Here is a 24,400-nt window from a genome sequence, read left to right as displayed (position 1 = left end):
TGGCATGCCCACCTTCTGTATTCTTTATTGTTGAGCATGTTTTTGTACATTTTGTTGAAGAATTCAATGAAGTATTTGCTAAAGTCTTTGTTTAACCTGTCTACAACCATAACAGTGAAGAAAGTATATCAAACGTACAGCTCAACATGAAACTTTCTTTCCTAAACCTCTATAGTTTAGCAAAAATCAGTTCTATTACCTCTGTCTGGATGAGAATGTGGCTTGATTCTTAACCTACTACTAACAAATGCAGATAGTATTCCCTGCTGTCTATTTTTTCTTATAATTTCTCCATTCTTGTATACAGCAATGTGACTTAACCTTCACATAATAAGGAGCAAGCTACTTCTCAGTAGTTAAGCTCAATTAAAAAAGGAAAAAGTGAATACGAGAGACGAACACTGCCGCAGCTTTATGACAACAGACACCAGACAGATAACTCAGACACACACATAAAGTTTTTAGACAGCTGTCTTTACGTCCAGGCCTTCTTACCCAAAAGCTTCTTCACCTCCTCCACACTCATGTATATGTTGACACTGGGCTGGTTGTTGTTGTTGACGCCTGAAGGGTTACTCGGACTGGCCAGACAGCATGCACCCTCCAGCAGCAGGAGGAAGAAGAAGCCCCCGAGCCTCCACAGCACCGAGTGTGGCCAACCTCGGGACTCAGGCGGGCTGCCAGAGCCGTGAATCAACCCCAACATAGCAGTGGTCGTCTGGCTCTCGGTTGTTCTCGTTGCTCCCAAGTCACCGAATTCTTTCTCATCCGTATCTAAAGTTAATCCCGAGAGGCAACATTACGAGTAACTTTAGCCTTAACTCCTTATCGACTGGCTTTGTTTTTTGTCCGTTCTACCTAGCCGAGACGGGCTAAGTTAGCCGGAGCAGGCTAACTTTCGTCGGGTCGTGCTAACTGTTAACCGTCAGACGTTGGACGTTAGAACGTTCGGGAGATTTACGACGTTTTCCCAGCGCATAAATCACACACGGGATATAGCTACATCGAAGCGCCTTTTTTAAGTGTAGGCGAAAACGAAAGAAGGAAAAAGTGTCCAAAAGTGGCAAACTAGCTAATACATCCAGCTTCCTCCCTCCATGGTCTCTCCTCCCGTCGCTTTTTCCTCACTATCTCAGTTTTCACTCGGAGCACAGAAGAGGGGGGCAGCGGGGGCTCTCACTGCTCTGACTTCAGGAGTGGAATGATGCCTCCAGGTGATGTCGGAAAAATAGACTCTCCCTTGAAAGGATTTTACCATTTTAACCATATTAAAAGCACAGCAGCCAAATTATACGATGAATAGCTTTATTATGCCCTCTTTTCTAAAACTATCTGCTATAACATAAAAGTTATTTTATGATCACTTGAGAATATTTACCATAAATAATTTCTTATCCAATTAAATCATACAGGATGCGAAAATAATTATGAGTTCAATAAAATTGTTTTATCCGAATTGTAGAGTACCGGTTTAAGTCAGAAATTACAATATGTTAATGCTCTTATCAATATAAGAACTGCAAATGGTTGCAGAAGTGCATGCGACGGGGAATATTCCGAGGTTCACTAAATGCAGCACAAAAACCGCAAATCTGGGGAGCAAGTGGGATAAGATTGAAGCCCCGCACTGCAGTGTTCAGTGGAGTAGTCATCATTGGCGTGCAATCTGCAGTGTCTGCTAAATAATAAAGACGAAGAAGAGCTTATTTTCACCCAGGCGGCCAAAACTTTTAGTTAGACGCCTAAAAGAAGCGCTGCTGCTTTCTGTGCACTTTTATTAGTTTGTGTTTTTATCATGTGCCCTTAAACCAGCAGTGATTCTTAAGTCTGTTGGGGCTGTAAAATATCTATGAAAACAACTGGGGAGCTCCTCTCACCAGTCTTTTTCGACATTAATAATGACACACAAATACAAAATAAGTGACAAATTGCAGTAACATTGTGTAAGATCAAGTTGAATATTTAAGAGGTGAAACTAAAGGTCACAAGGTAAGTTGACAAGTCAGTTGTTGACGTCTTGACTTTGATTCCCTAGCATGAACTTAAATTAGCCAACTGATGTTAGTGTAAGTTATGTTACTGTGTTCACACAGGCTGTTTTACCAAATTAAGGCATAAGGTCCCTTGGGAGCACCCCTGGCCCCAACAGCAGGGTCAAAACCCTTAAAAAAAAGTCCCAGAACATACCAAGAAAATTCTAGTTATGTAGATCCCTATAGACTTAAAACTGATTTCTGGCAGAAGAATGGATTTCGCACCAATAATGAGCATCTATTTTCACTTCCATCAGGCGGAGAGACATTTTAAAATATATTGGTGTTGATTTTGAGTTTTAAGAGCTGTTTGGTATTAGCAGATTTATATTTCACAATTGGGTATGTCCTGTAGTTATCAGGCTTTGTTACCTGAAAAGAGAAGGTTCAAAATATGTTGTTCACATGCTATGATTGCTAAATGGAGAAGGGCCTTATACTGGTCTCTGCCTGGGGCCCCCGTAGTATTAAAACAGCCTTTATGTATTGAAGTGTTTCTCCCATTGTTTGAAGGTACACTAGTAGCATTTAAATTTGCTGTTTCATTTTGATGATTTTCTCCTTTCATCACTGTCTTGTTTTGGTTTTTCTCTGTCTTACTTGTTGAAAGGAAGTACCTCTGTCTTCCATCATGGGCCTAAACAAAGGAAGTGCCCTGCCCATTTTATCTCGAGTTTAGAAATGTCTTTTTCACAAGTCAAATAAATAGTTTTCACTCCGCCAAAATAAGCAGTGTTTACAATTGCTGTTTACTGAAAAGCATGAATTCACAGTTTTTGTTGATGCATCACAGTTTACTACACAAAATTATTTTAAATATAGAACAGGCTACACCGCCGATTACCCCATGACAGGACAGTAGCTACTTATAGGCTAATGTTGTATATGATGTTCAAACCATTCTGTAACCCTCTGCTGATGTTTGTAAAGCCATAGATGTGTGTCTTTTCCCCATAGATCTGTGTTTACAAATTAGTTCACCACCTCTTATATAGGAAGCCCCTCCGAAGGTGCATAGTAAAAGTGTAATGTCAGTCTGATGACACATTAAGTTTAAGATAATGCATGTATAATATGACAAAGAGTACACCCCAGACCTGCTCTATTTGTAAAGTGGTTCCTGATAACATTTATTACAAATTACTACTATACACAAAAAATTGATAGATTGATTTGATAATTTCTTGGACAGGTTGCTCAGGGATCAGACATGAACAGCCCTTTTCAAGTCCAGCCACAAGTTCTCTCTTGGATTGAAGTCTGGGCTTTGACTCTGGGACTCCAGAACATTCACATTGTTGTCCTTCGACTGTTTCTGTGTAGCTTTCACTGTATGCTTTTGGTCATTGTCTTGCTGGGAAATAGAACTTCTCCTATGCTGTACTTCTGTTGTACACTGAATAGGATTGTCCTCCAGGATTTTCCTATATTTATAATATTTATGCAGTCACTTATTATACCTTACATATTTTTTGATGAATTGACATTACTTTGTAGAAATCTGTTTCCACTTTGGCATTAAAGAGGTTATTTTCTTTGTCAAATGAAGCCAAATTATAATGACTATGAATGATTTATAGAAGGATAAAACATCCAAGGGGGTGAATCTGTGCAGAACCACTCTTAAATATGAATATTGCACAGGTAGATGTGCTTACATGTATAAAACGTCAGTAAAAGTGGATGCTGTGAGCTCTTTCTTACATTTGCAGTGGCATTAAAAGCAACACAAAAGACACCACAAAGAGAAAACATTTTAACATTTTTATTATTAAAATATTCACCTACAAAATGGCCTATAAACACTATTTACAGAGTAGCGAGCTGCAGTGAAGCCCGCTAAGACACAGAGAAAGATATTTATACTCAGACAACACTGTGCGCCATTGTCAGAGGAAGAGATGAATTTGCGGGGTGTGGAGAAAACAAACATTTCCCATCATCTTTATCAGTGAATCGTGGGGGCTGGTATAAAGATAAACTCTACAGTTATTTCCCTGAGGGACAAACCTGCAGTTGAATCACAGAAACCTCTCCTAATGTGTCAGCACGGACGTGTAGCTGAGGTATATCAGTCATCAAACATCATGATAAGGGCCACTTTTTCATTTGATTGATTAAAATCCTCTTAGGAAGCACGCAACCACACATACACAGCTCTCAGGAATGAACAAATACAGCCTTATTTTCAGATGATTTCTAAAATGTTACAGTGGGTTCTGACAGCACAAACATCGCCATAATCAGTCACTTCAAGTAGATTATAAACACCAAAAATGAAGTTAGGATTTTCACATGACAGTGATGACAGTCCTTCTATCCAAGTGCTCTAGAAAAAGAAAAAAGACGTATTATTGGGGGAAAGCATGTGATCCTTTGCAGTTTTAATGGATAAATGAATTTCACTGCAACAATATCAATGCGTGGATTCAAAACAGACCTTTACTGTTGTCTGTTTGTTCTTCTCTCTGTAGAGAAAGTGCATATCAGTGTATGAAAAGAAAAGCATTGATTTGGTTGCTTAAAACTGTAGAGAAGTCTTCTTATACTCACTGTGATTTCTCTTTGGAAGTGTCGTTTCACAAATCTCTCGATAACAAACATCCTGCTGTACTTTATACGTCCTTTTATAACTGGAAAGACAAAATATATCCATGGATATGTTCACATATCTTTATAAGTATAAGTATGTAAGGCCATACACAGGAGATCCATGCCTGATTAACTTACATGTAGTGGCAGACTCCGCCCTCCCACACGGGCACGCTCTTGGTCTCAGAGTACAGGCGGGTACAGGGGTGCGGCACTCGCTGGCACACTGCAGAAAGGCAGATACAGCACAGGAGGAGTGAATGTTTTCAGTTTTGTCAGTGAGGAAAAAAGTCTGCTGGATGGTTTAGGAGTCATGAGGGATGGAGCAGCTCTCTGGCTGATGGATGGTTTTAGGAAAGGAATGTTTAAACAATCTGTCGCTGAATGTTTAGGTGAAGAAAAGGACTAGAGAAGGCCGAGGGGAGGTCCAGTGTCTGCTCATGCACAGCTTCATTAACAACTCATTGAAGTAAACTTAAACTAATGTTTTTATGCTCTTTTTTTTCACTTTGTACCTTTTCTTGTAAAAGTCCCAGCTCCAAAAAAGTTAGGATGTTGTGTAAAATGTAATTGAAAAACAGAAAACAGTGTTTTGTAAATCCTTTTCAACCTATATTAAATTGAATACATCACAAAGACAAATCATTAAATGTTCAAACTGATAAACTTTTGTTTTCTTAAATAAACGCACATTCTGAATTTAATTCCTGCAAAATGTTCCAAAAAAGTTGGGACAGAAGCATGTGTACCACTCTTACATCACCTTACCCTCTAGCAAAACTCTGTAATAGGTTGTTTCCACCAAGTGGTCCGGCTAAGTTTGGTACAACATGGTATGCGTCTATTTGGGTTTCCATTATCAGAAGTTGGAAAAGGTCCCAAATAACTGACCCGTATGGTCCTATATTTTTTGGCACCCTTCCGTAGGGGTGCCAAGCTTACCCCCAAAAAGGTGGAGCTACACACACAATAGAGGGTGTGCACCGACGTCATTCTCAGTGCAAGACATGACTGCTCAGCTGGAGCTGCAGAGACTCGTGCCTCCTGTGACGGCACATGCATACCCTCTACAGTCCGCTCACCAAGTGAGGGTGTCTGTGGAAACACAGACTGTTTTGGGGTTTGCCATACCAAACCATACCAAATAGAAATCAGTCAAACTGGACCACCAGATGGAAACTCAGGTTAATTGTTGGAGTATGGCAAGGGGGATTATTATTGCTCCATTTACATCTTAAGTTGCTCAACAGCGCAGGGTTACAGTTGTCATACTTAGCACTTCTTAATGCTAATATTTCAATGCTGTAGTAGCTTGTTCAGAATGTGACGGGTTATAGTCTCGCCGGAAAAAGAAGGTACATCTCTGAAAAAGACTTAATCTGGATGAGAGCACATATTATGCCAAAACCTGTATGTACCTCTGGGTACTAATGATGAGATGAGGTATTCACTGATGTGCAAGTTACCCATGCCATTAGCCCTGAAACACCCCCACACCATCACAGATGCTGGCTTTTGAACTCTGAATTATACAAACTGATTGGTTCTTTTCTTCTATTAAATTAATAATTTGTTAATTGCCAATATGTCTTGTTTCTTCAGACTTCAACCATCAAATCCACCAAACAACACCAAACAAGCGTCCATGGGAGTATAAGCTGTTTGGCACAAGCAGACAAGATTTAGCTAATTTTTTTAATGGGTGAAACCCACATACTCAGCTCTGCTGTCCATCCCACAAATTCATGATCCTTCCAAATGTGGAACCATTTGAAAGAGAAATAAACAGGCTTTCCAACAGTATAAGATTTATTGCCAAGAAGCATTGTTACAACAAAGAAATAATCTACCAAACACATTTTTTTGTGCTAGGTTTAGAGGCCGTGACATACTGTATTACTTGACAGTGGTTTTCCAAAGTGTTCCCAAGCTCACATAATAGTACTGATCACAGAATGATGCCAGTTTTCATTGCAGTGCCACTTAGCGAGTAAATATCAGCTTTGCCATGGTGAATTATGCTATAGTAAAAATGAGTGGGGGGAATTTGGGTGACAGAACATGCAGAAAATAAATGTGTGAATGAGATACAGCAACAGAACGGCAGCTTCCAGCAACAGTTCCTGCTTCCTTATGTAGCAGTCTTTGGCATAACATCTGGTGTTTCCATGGCAGTGTTAAACATGTAGTGCATGTCATGGCAGACATGAGATTTCCTGTTAAAACTATAAAAGTGAAGGGTTTCTCTGGTTTTGAAAACTAATGGAAATATTGTAGATAATGCAAGTACTCGGTTATAAAACATGGCATACGTTTCATTTCATTTTAGAATTAATGTGGCCATTTCAGTGCAAAATGTCACTTTTGTATAATAACTTATCATGCACTGATCTAGAGTTAAGAAATCATAAATCAAGCAGTTTATATATTTTTCTAACAGGACATGAAACCAATTAAATTACAAAATAATTTCAAATTTTGAAATAAGATTCAATTTATCACTTAAAACTTGGAGTTGCAGTGATTCACTGACATTGGTAGCAAACTGCATGGATTTAATAAGGCATTTGAAGCTGTAAATTACACATTCCTACAGTCTACCATCCATAAAAAGTAGCAAAAGACAAAAGCATCTCTCCAAGAAACGGGCAGTTTCCAATAACAGTGTGTCAAAAACACATGAAATACAAGCTGGAATTTTAAAACAAAGCTTTGCCAGTATCTTAAAAATGAAGGAGTGTTTATATGAAAATTCCAGCGATGTTAGAGGAAGACCTTAATATTTTACAGGTTTTCATTCAGGAATTTGAATTTTTCATTTCATCCAAAGAAGCCTCTCACAGGCATATAAATTTTATGTTCTTTTAAGGTCATTTAAGCCAAATTTAGCCTTCCAATAAGTCACTTCGGCTTTCAAAACCATGCTGAAGACGTGCCTATGATCAACAGCATTGAAGTAAACATAGAGATGGAGTAAAGTCTGAACAAAGAAGCATAATGTCCATAGATAATATCCCACTGAGGCCTCATTCACCCTCTGCAACATTGAAAAGAAACATTGAGTTATAATAGCCCCTCTGGCTTTTTTGAAAAGAAAAAAAGAAGAAAAGAAGTGCAGCTCAAATAGTATGGCGCTTTGTACCGTTCTAAGACAGCGTATTCATGTTGTATGTTCATGCCTCTAAGCCTTAAAGTTAACCAAGCCCTCCATACAGCACGTCCAAGGGTCAACTGTTAGTGGAGCGTGTTTCCTGCTTTTAAAGAGCCAGGGCTCTAAACATAGCTCAGAGCTCGCTGTCAGCATACATGATGACATGCAAATCTAACACAGGTTCTGCTGTAAGTTCACACCATGAGATGCTACAGTCACATGGAGAGTGATCAGGATTACAGCCCCTGGGAATACATAGAGAGAGTGTTAATCCTGCACTGACTCTCATTACATTCAGACAGCTGGTGAACAGACAGATTTCACCAGAAGATCAGTGCAGAGGCAGGTAAACACTCATCTAAGTTGGCACAGATATAACTTGATATAATGCCTTAAAGATTAATATAAAGAGTTGCAGTACTTTCAGTATTTCAAACAGAATTTGACCATTTCAAGACTTTCCAAACTGCTGACTTACAGTTTCTTTAACTCTTAAATACAAACTAAAAACATATAAACTCTCCACAGAAACCTTGGACCCGAATGATGTGAGCTTACAGAAGTGCCACGGATTAAAAAAAAAAAGGCAGGGCACCCCCAGCTTTACTTGTGGACTTACATAAGAGGTGACCATTTCAATGCTACATTATTAATTTGGTCTTTTTGGTGACTATTTTAAAGCCCCAAGTTTTGCCTTCACCATATTGCTCTTTGGAGCTAGAAGTCACCATCTTCAGAGACGAGGACGGCTATGTCTTTGTTCTTGTTAAAAAAAACTGCCTTAGAAATAGAGGTGGGGAGAATCAAAATCTTGAAAATGGTCTATAGCTGTACACACTACATATAGTTAAACTACACTTTTGAGAGTGTTAGATATTTGACAACATGACAGAGCTGCAGTAACTGTTGAAAATCTGTGGCAAGGTGAGTCTCACCTGGAAGGACAAAGCAGAGAGTCAGCCTCATAGCAAGACAATGCATACTGAGGAAGAACATACCAACACAACTGCACAGACAACTCCATCCTCCTTGACAGGATTTTCAAACCATTTTGGTGATGCCATTTTTTTCTCTCTCTCTATTAACCCTAAATGTTGGTTTGCATTGTAAAACCAGTGGCATGTTCACTGGGAATTTGTTTTCAGTGCTAATTCAGGTTTTGGCATGTTAACACCCTTAGCTATCAGAGCACTTGCACTGTTTCCCAGTCAGTGCTGTCGCACACTTGTCCCCCCTCCCCAGTACACCACTGACCTGAACCCGCACTCAGTGCTATGCTGCCAACCAGGCCTGGTGTGGAAACAGCATCTCGTCGAATAGACACACATTTCACAAGACATGCGGTCTCACAGAGTTAACCAAATGGGGAAATACACAGACAGCTAACTTAGCTCACTTTGTGTCTCATTTTGAGTAATTTTGCCCAGACAGCTCTGTACTGTGCTTTAGCATGGTACGGAGTACTCACACTGGTCAAATGGGGCTTTTCCATTACATTGAGTGGTGTGGCTCTACTTGGTTTGACTCTGAACAGAAGCCCAGCGTGGCAGGGGATTTGCTTCTCCGAGCTAGCAGTTTGAGGGCGCATCTAGAGCTGATGATGCAACGCAAAATAGCTGCACTTCAGTGAGCATTTTTTTTGTTCAAGACTTGGCCATTGTAACTACTTCAAAGTTTCTTCTTCTATAGGTAATCTGGCAGGTACTTCAAAGTTTGGTGCTGCAGTTGCTACTTAAACATGTCTGCAATGTGTCCCCGAATGACGATGAACTGCCGTGAGTCATCGTGACGCACTTGGAGGCGGGGTGGGCGTGGTTTGGCCTTGCTCCAGAGCAGGCCCATTCTGGGCACATATTGGTGTAACCCAGCACAGCCAAACTGGTGATGGAAAAGTAAATCAGTACGTCTTGGTTAGGATCAGCGCAGCCAAAAGTCACAGTGGAAAAGCCCCCAAACTAACTGGACTTTGGGGCTCAAGTATGCTTGGGCACAGTATGAATTGCTTAGTGTGAGTGTGCACTAAGACATTTTTCTTAAACTTCCCCTTACACATACAATATCATGAAATCAGGGGGATTAATTCTAAAGAGATACACAATAAAAACTGGAGTGTTAATATCTCTGCTTTAAACATTTCATAGTTTATTTAGCTCCCAGAGTGAAATTTTAACTGCATTCTGAGTGAAACAGTCTTCAGTGTTGGAGTTATTTTACAATGTTGATCTGTTTAGCCAAATTCTGTAAAGTCAACTGACTTAAATTCTGCCTACTGCCATTTCAAATCTGGGGATATGTAGGCAACATTATCCCATGATGCTCTTGGGCGAAGTGTTTATACATGTTTTAGGTGTGTTTTAATGAGTTTAGTTGTTTCCTGTTGTGCAGTGATCCCTGCTGGGAATCCTTTGCTCATATTTCTGGAGGATTCTAGTTGTTTTTAATGTTCAACGCTTTTGCACCATGAGTGAAGTTGTAAACCAAGTTAGTCACCTCCCACCTGTGGAGCTGGAAGGGAGAATTGGTAACCACAGTCAGTTGTTCTATATAAATGGGCACTTTTTAACAAGGAGCTTGACACTTTGCCTCATTTTTATGCATAGACACTTAACCCTGCTTTAATAATCTGATTTGTGAGGTAAAATTAAGGAAGTATTAAGGGTTTGACTTATGCAGTCTTTGTGACGTCTTTGATTTTACTTTGCAGCACTTTGGTAAACTTGATTGTTTTTAAAATGTGCTATATAAATAAAGTGGATTGGATTGGTGTATTGAAATACATCCATTACTAACATAGTAAATGCTTTAAAGTAACACTTCCAGTAGAGTATAATGATACAGTGTTAGACAAACACTTAAATGTGCCAGAAAATAACACACTGAGTGTTAAAATGAGCACTTCAGAGAAATCTGAACCTGTGGTAAATATATAAACTCTGGGAAAGAGTGAAATTTGACACATAGGGAGTTCAATTGACACTGGTGATTTTGCTGGGAGAGTTGATTTGTTTTATCAGGAGAGCAAATTCTAAATACTAGTATAATACTAGTATTTAGAATAACACCACAGAGTGTTACATTTTTACTATATTAACACCAATTCCAGTTGGGACCAAACACACTCAGTTACAGTGTTGGATTTAACTCTTTAAGAGTTGCTTTAACACTGCAAAATTTACTGTGTACCTGGTCAAGTCAAAAGCAGCAAAACAAATCAAGTTTACAGATCCCCAGGACATTCAATGAAAAGACAAGTAAAATGTAAATCATAAAGACATGTAGCCATAAGTGATAAAAAAGTCAGATTACCAACTCTATTCCCATGAAGAAAAGATCCATGATTTTTTTTCCCCAGTGGTTGTAAAAATGCATACATCCCCTCTGGGGAATCTTGATTACCATAACCATAGTAAACATTATATTTGCATACATCAGCTTGTGAGAATTGCCTTCATCTGGCTCTAATCACTGACGTGCCTGTGTACAGCCCCACGATCAGTGAGCATAGCTGTAGTTCCTAAAGTTTGTTACAAGATAAAAGACTTACTTGATTTAAAGAAAACATTTCCATGAGTGTACCCTGCCTCTCGACTAATGCCAGTCAGGATAAGCTAAAGCCCCATGATGTCACCACAAAGGAGAAGCAGATATAAATAGCGAATGGATGGATTTACTTGGATGTTACTTATCTCTCTAGACAACTTGTAGACCAGGTGTGAGGATTAAAATCAATCTGCCGTTAGAAATGATGTGTTTAAAATTCTTGCTTGGTGTCCTGAAACATCACCATAAGCAGCGACTACCCAATGCATTAGCACATACTTCCACTGAGTCTACCTATGAGTGTGGGTATGTGTGTGGAGGAAGCACATAAACTTACACAGTTCACACTGTCTGCCCTTGAACCCCGCGGCACAGTCGCAGATGAAGGCGTCGCCTCCGTTCACACATGTTCCACCGTTCTGGCACTGCAGACTGCGGCAGTCCTGTGGCAGCTCTAAAACACAACAGCTGCCGTCAACATCACAGTACAGAGGGAGGGGGGGTGTCAGGTTTCAGACCCACTACTCCACTTTACCCACAGCTGATAGCATGTGTTGATAGCCTCTGGCTCTAACACCACCTCCTCTTTCTTCTCAGCAACCTTTTTTCTGAATGGTTCTTTGTCTTACCAGGGCAGCATCCTTATTGACAGTTGAATCAAAATACTAAACTAAAACCAATGATAGATCACATATCTAAAGACTAGGAAGGCTTACATAACTGCTGGGACAGATGTGCCACATAATGGAGCAAACAAATATTTGAACACCTACCAGGTTTTGTTCTTGAACCTTCTTCTTGAATCTCAAGTGCAAGACTGATTTTGTTTGTTGTTTCTTCCATCCTTTCTAATTTAACCGGTGGGTCGGGTTCTGCAAGGTAAAACATTCCCTGTCATGAATCAGCACAAAAAGATATGTGATAACAAAATGTAGCAAAAGATAATTACCATGACTGGCAGCTGAAAGGAAAACACATTCAAACAACAAAACAAGACTGATTTGACAAATTACCAGAACTGAATACGTAAATCATGCTGTCTAAAAAGATCTGAAAGAGTTCACTTGAATTAATAAACTAACTTCCAAATTGATTCATATTTCTGTGTTTATGTTTAGACTTAAACAATTTTAGTATGTTTAACTTAATCTGTAGACTTGTTGAAGCAACAAAAGCCTCCTGATATGTACCAGCTTTTATTTAGCTAAGTAATTGCACAATTTTAAACTACGCATCAATATTGGAGTCCCCGAGTAAACTTGGGAGGCTTAGAAGCTCATTTTATAAGATCAGTGTAGTTAGAGGGGTGCAAGCAGGCTAACACTTGAAGAACTTAAATTGTAAAGGTTAATTATGACAAATTACGACCAAAATTTCCCAAAAAATGATCAATTATAACCAAAAGTCTTGATGAAAATGGGGGAAGAGATGGAACTAAAGATGTGATGGAATAAAAAGATTAAGAAATTTCCTTCAAAATAAAAGCACACCAAAGGCTTTTTGCACCTTTTTTTTGGGCACACATTCAGGACCCACTGGAAATGGCTTTGCATCTTTTTTGGGTCCAGACCCACCAGTTGAGATCAAAGACTTTAGGTTAAAGCTGTAAAATCAGGATCATACAAAGATAAAGGAATATGTAAGTAGAGTGCTGGGGTTTTTATAAAGCTAATTCTGATCATCAAAGTTAAGTTAAGTTAAGTTAAGTTAAGTTAAGTTGAGTTGAGTTAAGTTAAGTCCAAACTGAGATGACGTAGAAGAGCATTCAAGGTACGTCAGTATTTCTATCAGAATATTCCAAATGAATTAAAGTATTGATGGTAGATTAACAGGATTTTTTTTTTAGATTTATTTTATTTTAAATTTGGAAAATTGAATTCGTTCAAAGGGAATGCATGCTGTGACTAATATTTAAGTTCAAAATGGAAAGACTTTGTACTGACTAAAATTGGACTGAAATTCTTTTGAGTTTTCATCGACTTAATCTAGACTAAAATTTTAGAGAAGACTAAAAGACGAAGTCTAAGGTGGCACTTGAAATAGATTCCCAAATAAGCCATGGTCTCAAGAAGATAAAAGATGCTTTGTACCAAATTTAGCTAACTTGTTAATTTATATCTGTAGTAGTATATCTGTAGGTTGATGGGTCAGAAATGGAACTTCTATTTTATTCACATTCTGAAAAATATTTTTTTCCACATGATGGGAATAACACTGAAACTGGCAGCTGGCAACATGAGGTTGCATTAGGAACTGAATTAGTTAACACTAAAGGGTACTTTACATTGCATCCTCTGCCACCAGTCTGAAAAAAATGGATGATTGTGACATTTAATTCTTCCTAATAAAGTTGAGTCTAACTTACTTTACACAGTTATGATGGACCTACTTATCTACATGTAGTCATGCTAAAATATCTGGCACCTTTCCTGTTTACTAAACCAGTTTACATGAAATGGGTTGACATAACTGGCTTAAGTAAAAGTAACATTTCTTAGAGTGTGGAAGTAACATCAATAAAATGAGGAACACAATCTTAGACAGGAAGCTAAAAATAACATCTGCAAAGGTTTTTTAGTGTTAAATCTAAAGGCTATAAATGTTTGTATTGAGATGTAAACAAAAATGAATTTTTATCAAATACAAAAGAAAAGTTAATTTCAAACTGCAATTTTTCTCTTGTGTCATGCGTCAGCTAAATAAAGCAAACATTATTTGTCAGACGGATTGGGCTGTTAGTGTGATAAATCAGACTCCAGTTTACATTAGAGAAGCAGCTATATGTCTTTCAGACAGCCTGTGGTGCAGACCATATGCTTAAGAAGCCTTAGCTTAAACTATTCCATCTGTATCAAGATAAGCAGATAAGATAACTTCCTCATTATTTGGACATTCTGGAAATCCGATAGTGACAACATTTTGCTGTAGCAGATTTATACATGCCAGATATAGTCCTAAACCCCGCTGAATGAGGCAGGATGCTTTACTTCATTGGGTAGTTATGTCAAATATAATCAGGAATTTCAGCATGTGATACTGTATATAACATGACAAATGTGTATGAAACTGTCAAACACAATTTCAGCACTGATTCTCATTTAATAATAATCAGATGGTTACTCCTTTTGAAGCTTACTGGTACGATGTCGGATGGCTTTTCGAGGCAGGTGAGTGAACTTTGCTGTTATCTTTCCTCTTCTGTCAATGAGTTCTGTGTACCTGCAACACAAAAATCAGTGCTTACTATTTGGCATTGTCAGATGATCACTGGACAGAAGAAAGTACAACCACTGTGCATGTTTTCATGACTTATCATAGGACGGTATAGGATTTTTATGTTTAATGGATCTGTCCTGCATAACCTATAAAAATTAAAATGAATTGAAAAACCTTACATCTCTTAAAACAGGAAAAAATAATTAATAGAGCATATAAAATAAACACTCACTGACCACTTCATAAGGGGTCCCTGCTTTAAAGTCACTTAAGTGACCTTTCTTTTTAATTTTGATGTAGTCTGAACTTCAGCACATCATTTTAACCAGGTGTACATGCCTAAATGCATTAGTTGCTACTAAGTGAATTGCTGATCAGATACTTGCATTAAATGGCAGCTGAACAGGTATACAGTGATTGGAAGGAAGAATCCAAATATCTCTTAATAATCTAATGATGTATAATAAGGTTTCCCTTCATAAATGAAAGATTTCTAAACTATAACAAATCATGATAGGAGCAAATGTATATCATATACTACTTTGTACCTGTGCAGCTCCTCTGAGTTCTCAGTTTCTGCTGTGCCCCCCAGGTCTTGAGGCTGAGATGGAGCTACTGTGCGTCCAATCGCAGTCCCCTGTCCACTTAATGTTGGCCTCTCTCTCCTCCCCGACCTTGCCTCCATTGGCACTGAGTAAATGTAAAAATGTTCAGAAATTCAGGTATTTGTAATTTAATGAAATGTTTTTAATGAATTTTTGTCAACAGTTTATGGCAAATTTCAATTTTTGTCTAATTTTGCTCATTGTCTACATCCATAGTTCTCAACTGGTGGGTTGGGACTTAAAAGTGGGTCGCAGAGCCTTTATCAGTGGGTCAAGGATGAGTGCTTGGTAATATGAAAAGTTGGAGACAAAAAAAAATATATGTTGCGCAGTTATTTTAAGGAGTAATAAAGAGGTGGTGGGATAGCTAATGCTGATTTCCATTTTCTGTTAAGTGAGGTAGATGTGTGAAGTTTAAAATTATACCGGCAGTTTTGTAAAGTGTGACATAAATACATGAAATATAGGACTAAGGTGAGTTCTGAAGCCATCCAGAAGATATACAGTGATGTTTTGTACTATCTTAGGTTTAAACTGCATCATTCTTTACTGTATAATTTAAACACCTGTGTATGGAAGGTCCAGTCACTGGTTAATTGGTATTCCTGGCTACCATTGCACCATGAAGACAAAAGAACACCCCAGGCAACTCAGACAAAATGTTACCAAAAAAGAAGTCAGGGGCTGGTTACAAAAAAAAAAAAAAAAAAGAAAAAAAAAAAAAAGTTAAAGGCACTTAACATCCCTTGGAGTTCAGTGAAATCCATCATCAAGGAATGGAAGAAATATGGCACATGTGTAAATCTGATCAGACCGTCCTCACAAACTGAGTGACCGTGCAAGAAGGAGACTAGTGAGAGACACCAACGAGACACCTAAGACTACTCTGAAGGAGCTACAAGCTCAGCAGCTGAGATAGGAGAGACTCTACATACAACAACTGTTGCCCGGGTTCTTCACCAGTCAAAGCTTTATGGCAGAGTGGCAAAGAAAAAGCCACTGTTGAAGAAAACTCAGATTAAATCTCAACTACAGTTCACCAAAAGGCATGTGGGAGACTCCATGGTGAAGTGGAAGAAAATGCCTTGGTCTGATGACACCAAAATTGTGCTTTTTGGCCATCAGACTAGACATTACGTCTGGTGGACACCAAACATCACACATGACCACAAACACACCATCCCCAACAGGGTGGTGGCAGCATCATGCTGTGAGGATGCTTCTCAGCAGCCGGTCCTGGAAGGCTTATAAGGTAAAGAGTAACATGAATGTGGCAAAATGTAGGAAAATCCTAGTGGACAATCCTTTTCAGTCTGCAAGAGAACTATGGCTTGGGAGATTTATTTTCAAGTAAGACAATGACCTGAAGAATACCGTGAAAGCTACACAGAAATGGTTTGAAGACAAAAGGTGGATGTTCTGGAGTGGAGTGACTTGAAGCAGTCTAATATTTATGCAGTCACTTATTTTGCATTTCATATTTTTATTTAATTGTAATTACTTTATAGAAATCTGTTTTCTCTTTGACATTAAAGTGGTTTTTAATTAAAAAAATAAACTAAAATTAAAAAAATTATATTGACCACGATTGACTTATAAAATCAATAAAAGGGTAAAACATCCAAGGGGATTAATCCTTTTAAAGGCATTGTATTTGTCTAATCTGTCAAAAATATCGGATAGCACTTATCAAAAGCAAAAGATTTGTATCAAGATGACTGCCGATTGTAATAAATGTAAATAACTGCCAGTGCAGCAAACTAATCTTACTTAAGTGTCTTGATATGAGACATCTAATTTCAAAACACTAAATAAATGAAATTAAATAGCTTGGCTTTGCACCAACACTGTCACTACAAGAGACACAAATTCTACAGTAATGCTTGATGATGAAAGCAGATTTATGATTGATGGAAAGGTTTAGCAGAATTGCTTGTCCTTAAACCCAGGCACTCACAGGTAGTGAAGGCTAAGTGTTGAGGTATGCTGTGGATCTGCTCCTGTCCCGTGTTTCTGACTGATGTTAGAGACACATAGTAGTGCTGTCCTGGCGTGAGTTCTCGCAGAGTGTATGATCCCAACTTCCCGTTGGGCAGGAAACGACTCCTGGTATTCAACCCTCGGGTCACATTGACCACAAAGCCGTCTGGGATGCTTCTCGGGTGGCGGCTCCAGGTGATCAGTGCAGAATTAGTGGTCACATGTGACAGTGAGAGATTCTGTGGGGGAAGAGGCCCTGAGGAAGAAACACAGGAAGAGCACCACAAAAGCCATTATTTTTTACTTTGTTTAGTTTTAAGTTGTTCACTAAAGTAGCTAGGTTGAATTTATTTGCATTGATTGATTGATTAATTGATTCTCTAAATGCTTTTATACAAAACTAAACATCAGGAGTACCGCTACAAGAGAAAATGCTGCCCCTTTAAAATGATCTCATAATTAAGAACAAAAATGTGGCACTGATTTAAGGTTTATGAGGAATCATTGCTTAATGTAAAGTTACCAACAAAAAAGTTTTTAGAAAAGAAAAACACATATTATGCCATAAATCAAATTAGGAAAATATGCTTTAAATTGATAGGTGTCAAGTTATTGCTAATTTAAATTAACAGATTCTGACTTTTGCGACTGATGAAGGCTAATAATATGGCTCTTAGTAATTTGCTCTTAAAGTTGTTCCAGGCGTTTTTATTATGAAGTTATTGAAGATTTATTAACCACCCCACCATAAATCTAACATCATAAATGTAACTCTTTAATACAGTATGTTTACAGGTGTTTATCAGAGGATCAATAAACAACTCTCACAAGCTTTTGTAACTACATTTAAGTGTGCCAGCATTAAGATCTACCAACTGTTTGCCATGTTGCCATGTGTTACACTGACACATCAGTGAATCCCTCATATATTGAATGGTGAAATGTTGAAATATACTTGATCAGCTTTGAATTAAAGAAAACAAACTAAAATCATCAATTTTGATTAAATGTTCTAATAAATGTGATGTTGCACATACTGCTCCTGATGATGATCTGTAACATACTTGTCCAGAATTGCAGTGGTCCAGCTGAATGACTGGTGGAGGGAAATTCAACAGGTCTGATTCCACTTTGAGTTACTACATCCACTGTGTACATCTGGCCGGGGTTTAATGAACTGGAAACAGAAAAGGAACACAAGAATGACAATACATCACTAAAGCACAACCCTATCTTCCAAGAAAATGTGATGAGATAGTGACATCTAGTGGTTAAAAGTGTACTACTCCAGTCCAATCAAAGCAAGGAAGGATGATTTGTTTCAACATGGTCCACATCAGCATTAATTGTGTCCCTGAAGTGTCCTGAAAGGGCCAGTTGTTACAGTAAGACGTTTAAGTTTAAGTTTAACAACATATTTGACTCTATGTTTAATTATCATTTGTTTTAGTAATACAGCTACGTCTAAAAAAAAAAAAAAAAAAAAGAGAATATCTTTACTTCACGGAGTGAAACTTCCATATATTCTAGATTCATCTCATACAAAGTGAAATATTTCAAAACTTGATGACTACGGCTTACAGCTCACACAAATGAAAAATCCACTATCTCAAAATATTAGAATATCAAAAAATATCAGTCCGAAAGAAGGATTTACATTACAGCAATGTTGACATTCTGGAAAATTATGCTCATTTATGCTCTCAGTAATCAGTTCTTTTGCACAAATTACTGCAGCCATGCAACATGGCATGGAGCCAATCAGTCCACAGCACTGCTGGGGTGTTGTGAATCCCAAGTTGCTCTGATAGCAGCCTTCAGCTCATTTGTATTGTAGACTCTGGTGTCTCTCATCTTCCTCTTGACCCCAGAGATTCTCCATGTTGGGTCAGTTGGCTGGACAATCAAGCACAGTAATACCAGGGTCAGCAAACCAGTTTCTGAGGCTTCACAGTGGGCAAGTCCTGCTGGAAAAGGAAATCAGTATCTCCACAAAGCTTTTGAGCAGATGGAAGCAGGAAGTGCTCTAAAATTTCCTGGTAGGTGGATGACAGCATTGGCTCTGGACTTGATAAAGCATAGTGGACCAACAAAAGCAGATGACATGGCACCTCAAACCAACACTGACCGAGGAAACTGAAAACAGTAGACTTCAAGCACCTTGGATCCTGTGCCTCTCTCCTCCTCCAGATGCTGGTACTTTGAATTCCAAATGATATTCAAAATTTAATTTCATCTGAAAACAGGACTCTGAACCACTGAGAATGGTCCAGATCTTTTTTCTCCTTATCCCAGGTGAGAAACTTCTAATGTTGTCTGTGGTTCAGGATTGGCTCGACACTAGGAACACGACACCTGTAGCCCATTTCCTGGACCCATCTGTTAGTGGTGGATCTTGATACACTGACTCCAGCCTCAGTCCACTCCTTGTGAAGCTTCCTTAAGTTCTTGAAGCTGCTTTGTTTGGCTGAGCTCATCCCCTGTTGCTTGTGCACCTTCTCTAATCCTTCTTGTCACCTTTACATGTGTGTGCTTTGATACAGCCTCTGAAAACAGCCTGCCCTTCCAGCAGTGATCTTCTGTGGCTTACCCTTCTTGTGAAGGGTGTCAATGATTGTCTACTGGACAGCTGCCAAGACAGCAACTTCCCCTTTGATTGCAGTTGTGCAACTAAACCAGAATGGGAAATGAAGGCTTAGGAAACCTTTTGGAATTGGACTTCTCCACCATATTCTAATATTTTGAGACAGCGGATTTCAGATTTTTGTGAGCTGTAAGATTTAATCATCAAGATTAAAACAAAAAAAAGTCTTGAAATATTTCACTTTGCATGAGATGTATGAATGCACGAGATAGCGTGTGATGTATGAATTTAAAAAACTAACTTTTTGAAGTAAATCTCAGGAAAAAAAATGAACTTTTACATGCTATTTTTAGTTTTTGAGATGCACCTGTATACAAAGTCAGGCATTACAACAGCACCATTTAGTGGACACAAAGAAAACTGCAGGTCTGAACATTTGCATTTTAATCTGAAATTCTACTGAAGTTTTATCAAAGTTCAGAATCTGACCTGAAGGAATGCTCCATGGTGCTTGTGTTGAGCACAACAGTCCGAGCTTCACCCCCATCTGAGGGCAACAGAGACACGTGCACCCTGCTGACTGCTGCATGTCGAGCTGCCTGAACCATCCAGCTCAGCCACACCTGAGAGGAGGAAACATTCAACACTTGCAGCTCCTCGACCCGTGGAGGTCCTGGCATACAAACACATGACAATGCATTAGCTTCACGGGACTGTACAGAGAGAAACTCTTCCAGGAGCCTTAGCATTAAAAAGTGGGCTCACTTGTGCGTATGAGTGCAGTGGCAGGTTGACTGATGTCATTGCTGTTGGTGTTGCGTTTGGTGGAGAAGGTGGAGATGTTGTAGAGCAGGCCGGGCACCAGGCCTCGCATGACATGAGTGGTCTTCTGTCTGTCCAGAGAGTCAGACTTGAGATTGCTCCAGCCGAGGGGACCATAGGTGACAACAAAACCGCTGATCAGTGTGTGAGAGGGGTCTGGCTCATCCCAGCGCAGCTCCACCTCATTCTCCTCCACACGTAGCACATGGAGACCAGAGGGAGGCAACAGGTCTGGGAACAGTGGTAACCTTACATGTGTAATCCATAATTTAAATGATTACAGAACTGTCATTCAGTACAGATGATGGGGTGACAAATAACAAGCTGACAAAGGTGCACAACGGGCCTCATTCACCGACCCCCTCTTATGAACAAATTTGGTCTTAAAACCCCCTTGCACTGTTTTCAAGAAGACTTTCTTTTTTCCTAAGAGTCCCTCTAGCTTGTATCTGAGAAAAGTGAAGCCCTCCCAAGACCCATATGAATAAAAAAGTGATGCATTGCTGTCAAAAATCAACATGGGTTTGAATGTTTTCATCAATAAAACACTAAGAAAACAGGTCTATACACATTTGTCTTAGCAAAAGATCTTTGTATGACCTATTTGATGTGTCTTCCTCTGAGCAGACAGAGTTTTTTTCCACCTGGGATCTTAAGCACCCTCCAGTGGTTATATGGACCCCAGGTTGAGAAATTGAGTGTAAAGCGTTAGTTCAGGCAGGTCACGGAGTCAAGCACTGGCATATAATTGAGATGAGCTGATCTACCACAAGCCCTCATCAGCTGACGGCCAGCTGATTACTCTAAGCACGCTATTGGCCAATCGCACTCTTTTTTTCCATATTTAAACTGCTCTAGCATGACTAAGCTTTGCTGCTCCCTCTACAAGTTTTGCAACCCTCCTCCACCCCAGCTCCTCCTTTATTCTGTTTGTCCCTTTATTCTGCTTCTGACTTAATCAGTGTCATTCTGCTGTCATTGATGTCTGCTCTGCACTGCCTCAGACTTTCCTTGTAGGCACAGGAAAGGCAGGGATGTGTGCTGTTCCTGCTTGATGCTTTCCACATAGGCTTGTGGAAGGGGGATCCCCAAACTGTCACACTGCCATATATAAATAACAACAATGAGAGCAAACTCAATAACTGCTAAGAGAAACATTTGTAACAGTAATTTACTGGTGCCAAATATCATACAGTAAATCAGTCCCTCAGTCTTTTCAGCGCATCACAGTGATTTTTTTTCTTAAACTTGGGATGTCCCCAAAAATAACTTAAGATATTGTAACTGTAATCCACTTTAAGTACTGAAATCCAGGAGTATCTTTTACTCTGTTTCCTAAACTGATAAATGCTTTCTCTTGGTTTCGATTTCCTGGGTGACCACACTGGCAATTCAACCCATCCACAGTCACAAAGAATACTTACATATCATCAAAGGTAATGAAAAATATCTTAAATACTGACAAAAGTGTTAGCATAGCTGCTAATATTGGCATAATGTGATGTTGAAGTTGAAATTAAGCAATAGTAGCTCACTCAACATTCATTTGCAACTTAACATGAATGTACTTTGCTGATATGTCACATGAAAGCAGCTGTTAGCTCACATCACTAGTATCAGACATCAGTATCATTTTAAACAAGTCTATGGAGATTTTTGTATTATCCTAATACACCCTTTGTCTTTATTCTTTTCTGAGGCCAAATGTATTTGAAAAAAAATAAAGCCAATTAAATATAAATAAAGTAAGTCAAATTGTGGGTTATTTCTAATTGTTTCCAGTAGAAAGGAGCCAGGAAATAAGAGATTTTGTCCAACCAAGCAGCAGAAACCAAGGAGGGCAAGGCTTGACAAAGGGTCAACTGTTTTCAAATTTTGATTGTGGCATCCCTGGGGTCTCTACCACCTAATTTCAATCCTGCGTGATTTCTGTATGCAGACTCATGCCCACATATGGGAATTAGGGAAGAGGCTTTTCTCTATACCAGTTAGGAAAAACATACACAAGCTTCAGTGTACAAGGACATGATCGGTTTAAGAATACAGGTGTGAATGACTCAGCAGGTTAAGAACAGCTTCATTAATCTGCCAAAAATTTTTCTTAGGACAAATTGAAAAAATCTCTGGCAGATGATGGTGAATGAGGCTCAATGACTCTTACCTTTCTCACAGTCTTTGCCTGTGTGTCCCACTCTGCACACACAGTTGTAGTTTCCCCTCCTGTCACTCCTGCACACTCCCCGGTTTCCACAAGGCTGCAGCACACATGGGTTCTCCACTAGAGGGCGGCAAAGACAAGCAGTTAGTGAACTCTGTTGGTGTGCATGTTCTGTGAATGAATGCCTGACAGTGAGGTGGACTTGTGAGACAGGACAAAGTTAGACTCACACATCTGGCACTGGTCCCCGAAGAAACCGTCTTTACACACACACAGATAGTTCCGTCTGTAACCTCGACACAAACCTCCATTTAGACAGGGGCTGGAATCACATGCGTCCTGCTCTGCACACAGATATTTAAGGCAGAATTTGATCACTGTCCTGTGTGTTTTTATATCACAAACTTTAACGGGATGAGTGAAACTTTACCTGTCTCACAATTTTGGCCTTTAAATCCTTGTGGACAGTGACACACGTAGGTACCCAGCTGGTTCTCACATGTCCCCCCATGTAGACAAGGCTCAATCAGGCATTCATTAATGTCTACATAGGAATAGATATAAACAGAAGATGTAGTTAGCAGGTAGATGTATTTTAGCCTTCTATTTGTAAAATATTGCTAACAACCATTTAACATTTTTAAAGGTGTTACTTTCACCTTTAGATTTCATTTAAACCACCGATACATGCCATGCATGTCTTAAAAATCAGGTTGTTAGACCCAAAAATGACATATGAAATAACATTTTTCAACATTTTTTGCACATATATTTTGGTATCTGAAAAATCTCCTGAACCCAAATGTAAAAAGTCAACACAGTCCCTTGTTTGTGGTGCAGAATCTGCTCTCTTTGAGACATTTCACTGAAGTCATTACAATAATACCCACCCCTCACCTGGTATCTCTACCCATGGCTTCCATCTGTTTTGCTTGCAAGCATTGCAGCTGCCAGAGTGATAGTGACCAAGCTCAGCATGGAACCTGCTCTGTTGTTAGCAGCAAAGATCAGCATGTGTCATTGCACTCCTTCCACAAAAGACCTGAGAGTAATGGTACAGCGCAGGCCCGGTTCACAGGTTCCGTGCCGGTTTAAATGTTAAAAGTACCCATCCCTAGTGCCGGGTATAAGCTGCTTATTTTTCTGTCTCTATAGAGTATACCTACAACTCTTCTATCTGTATGAAAGAGCCTGAGGACCTCATAATAGATAAAAGTGTGCTGAAATATTGCACATGATCATGAGACACATAGCCTGTGATGTGGCCCTCTGTCTCTATGCAGACTAGAACTGCTTTGAACAATGACTCAAAATCAGCGAACTCCAAAAAGCACAGGAACTTTTTTGTAAATAGTTGAATATTTTGAAGATGTTTTGTCACAGGATGATTATTTTTTCACTTTTTGGTCCCACAGAGATGGGAGAACAAGTCTGTGTAAGGTGCACAAGGCTACAAGGTGCCCTCTGCCTGGTCCAGAGTGTCTAGAAATACCCCTAGTGTCGATGATTGTCTTCTGGACAAGAGTCAGGTCAGCAGTCTTCCCAATGATTGTGGTTGTACGTACTGAACCAAAGTGAGAGAATAAAGACCCAGGAAACCTTTGCAAATGTGACTTTTCCACAGTATTGAAATATTTTGAGATAGTAGATTTTTTATTTTATGGAGCTGTAAGCTGAAATGATCAATTTTAAAACAAAAAAGTCTTTAAATGCTTCACT

General features: G+C 39.1%; 2 protein-coding genes across 4 annotated transcripts in view; both read right to left on the bottom strand.

Annotated features, from left to right (window-relative positions):
- Positions 1–1,147, bottom strand: part of ryk (receptor like tyrosine kinase) — a 69,716-nt gene extending 68,569 nt beyond the window's left edge. For both annotated transcript variants that reach the window (XM_041791853.1, XM_041791854.1), the window contains exon 1: positions 496–1,147. In XM_041791853.1, coding sequence (XP_041647787.1) covers positions 496–706 — 211 coding nt within the window. In that variant the 5' untranslated portion in view covers positions 707–1,147. The remainder of the gene's footprint in view (positions 1–495) is intronic.
- A 2,677-nt stretch (positions 1,148–3,824) lies between these two features.
- Positions 3,825–24,400, bottom strand: part of sned1 (sushi, nidogen and EGF-like domains 1) — a 67,220-nt gene continuing 46,644 nt past the window's right edge. For both annotated transcript variants that reach the window (XM_041790724.1, XM_041790725.1), the window contains exons 18-32: positions 23,112–23,225; positions 22,912–23,025; positions 22,685–22,801; positions 20,467–20,754; positions 20,191–20,374; positions 18,182–18,294; positions 17,095–17,373; positions 15,081–15,222; positions 14,453–14,535; positions 12,090–12,188; positions 11,654–11,770; positions 4,764–4,851; positions 4,587–4,666; positions 4,474–4,501; positions 3,825–4,362 (exon numbers count right to left, since the gene is read on the bottom strand). In XM_041790724.1, coding sequence (XP_041646658.1) covers positions 4,476–4,501; positions 4,587–4,666; positions 4,764–4,851; positions 11,654–11,770; positions 12,090–12,188; positions 14,453–14,535; positions 15,081–15,222; positions 17,095–17,373; positions 18,182–18,294; positions 20,191–20,374; positions 20,467–20,754; positions 22,685–22,801; positions 22,912–23,025; positions 23,112–23,225 — 1,844 coding nt within the window. In that variant the 3' untranslated portion in view covers positions 3,825–4,362; positions 4,474–4,475. The remainder of the gene's footprint in view (positions 4,363–4,473; positions 4,502–4,586; positions 4,667–4,763; positions 4,852–11,653; positions 11,771–12,089; positions 12,189–14,452; positions 14,536–15,080; positions 15,223–17,094; positions 17,374–18,181; positions 18,295–20,190; positions 20,375–20,466; positions 20,755–22,684; positions 22,802–22,911; positions 23,026–23,111; positions 23,226–24,400) is intronic.

This window comes from Cheilinus undulatus, linkage group 7 (genome assembly GCF_018320785.1).
Source record: "Cheilinus undulatus linkage group 7, ASM1832078v1, whole genome shotgun sequence".
Lineage (NCBI taxonomy): Eukaryota > Metazoa > Chordata > Actinopteri > Labriformes > Labridae > Cheilinus > Cheilinus undulatus.
This window is presented reverse-complemented; position numbering and strand designations above follow the sequence as displayed.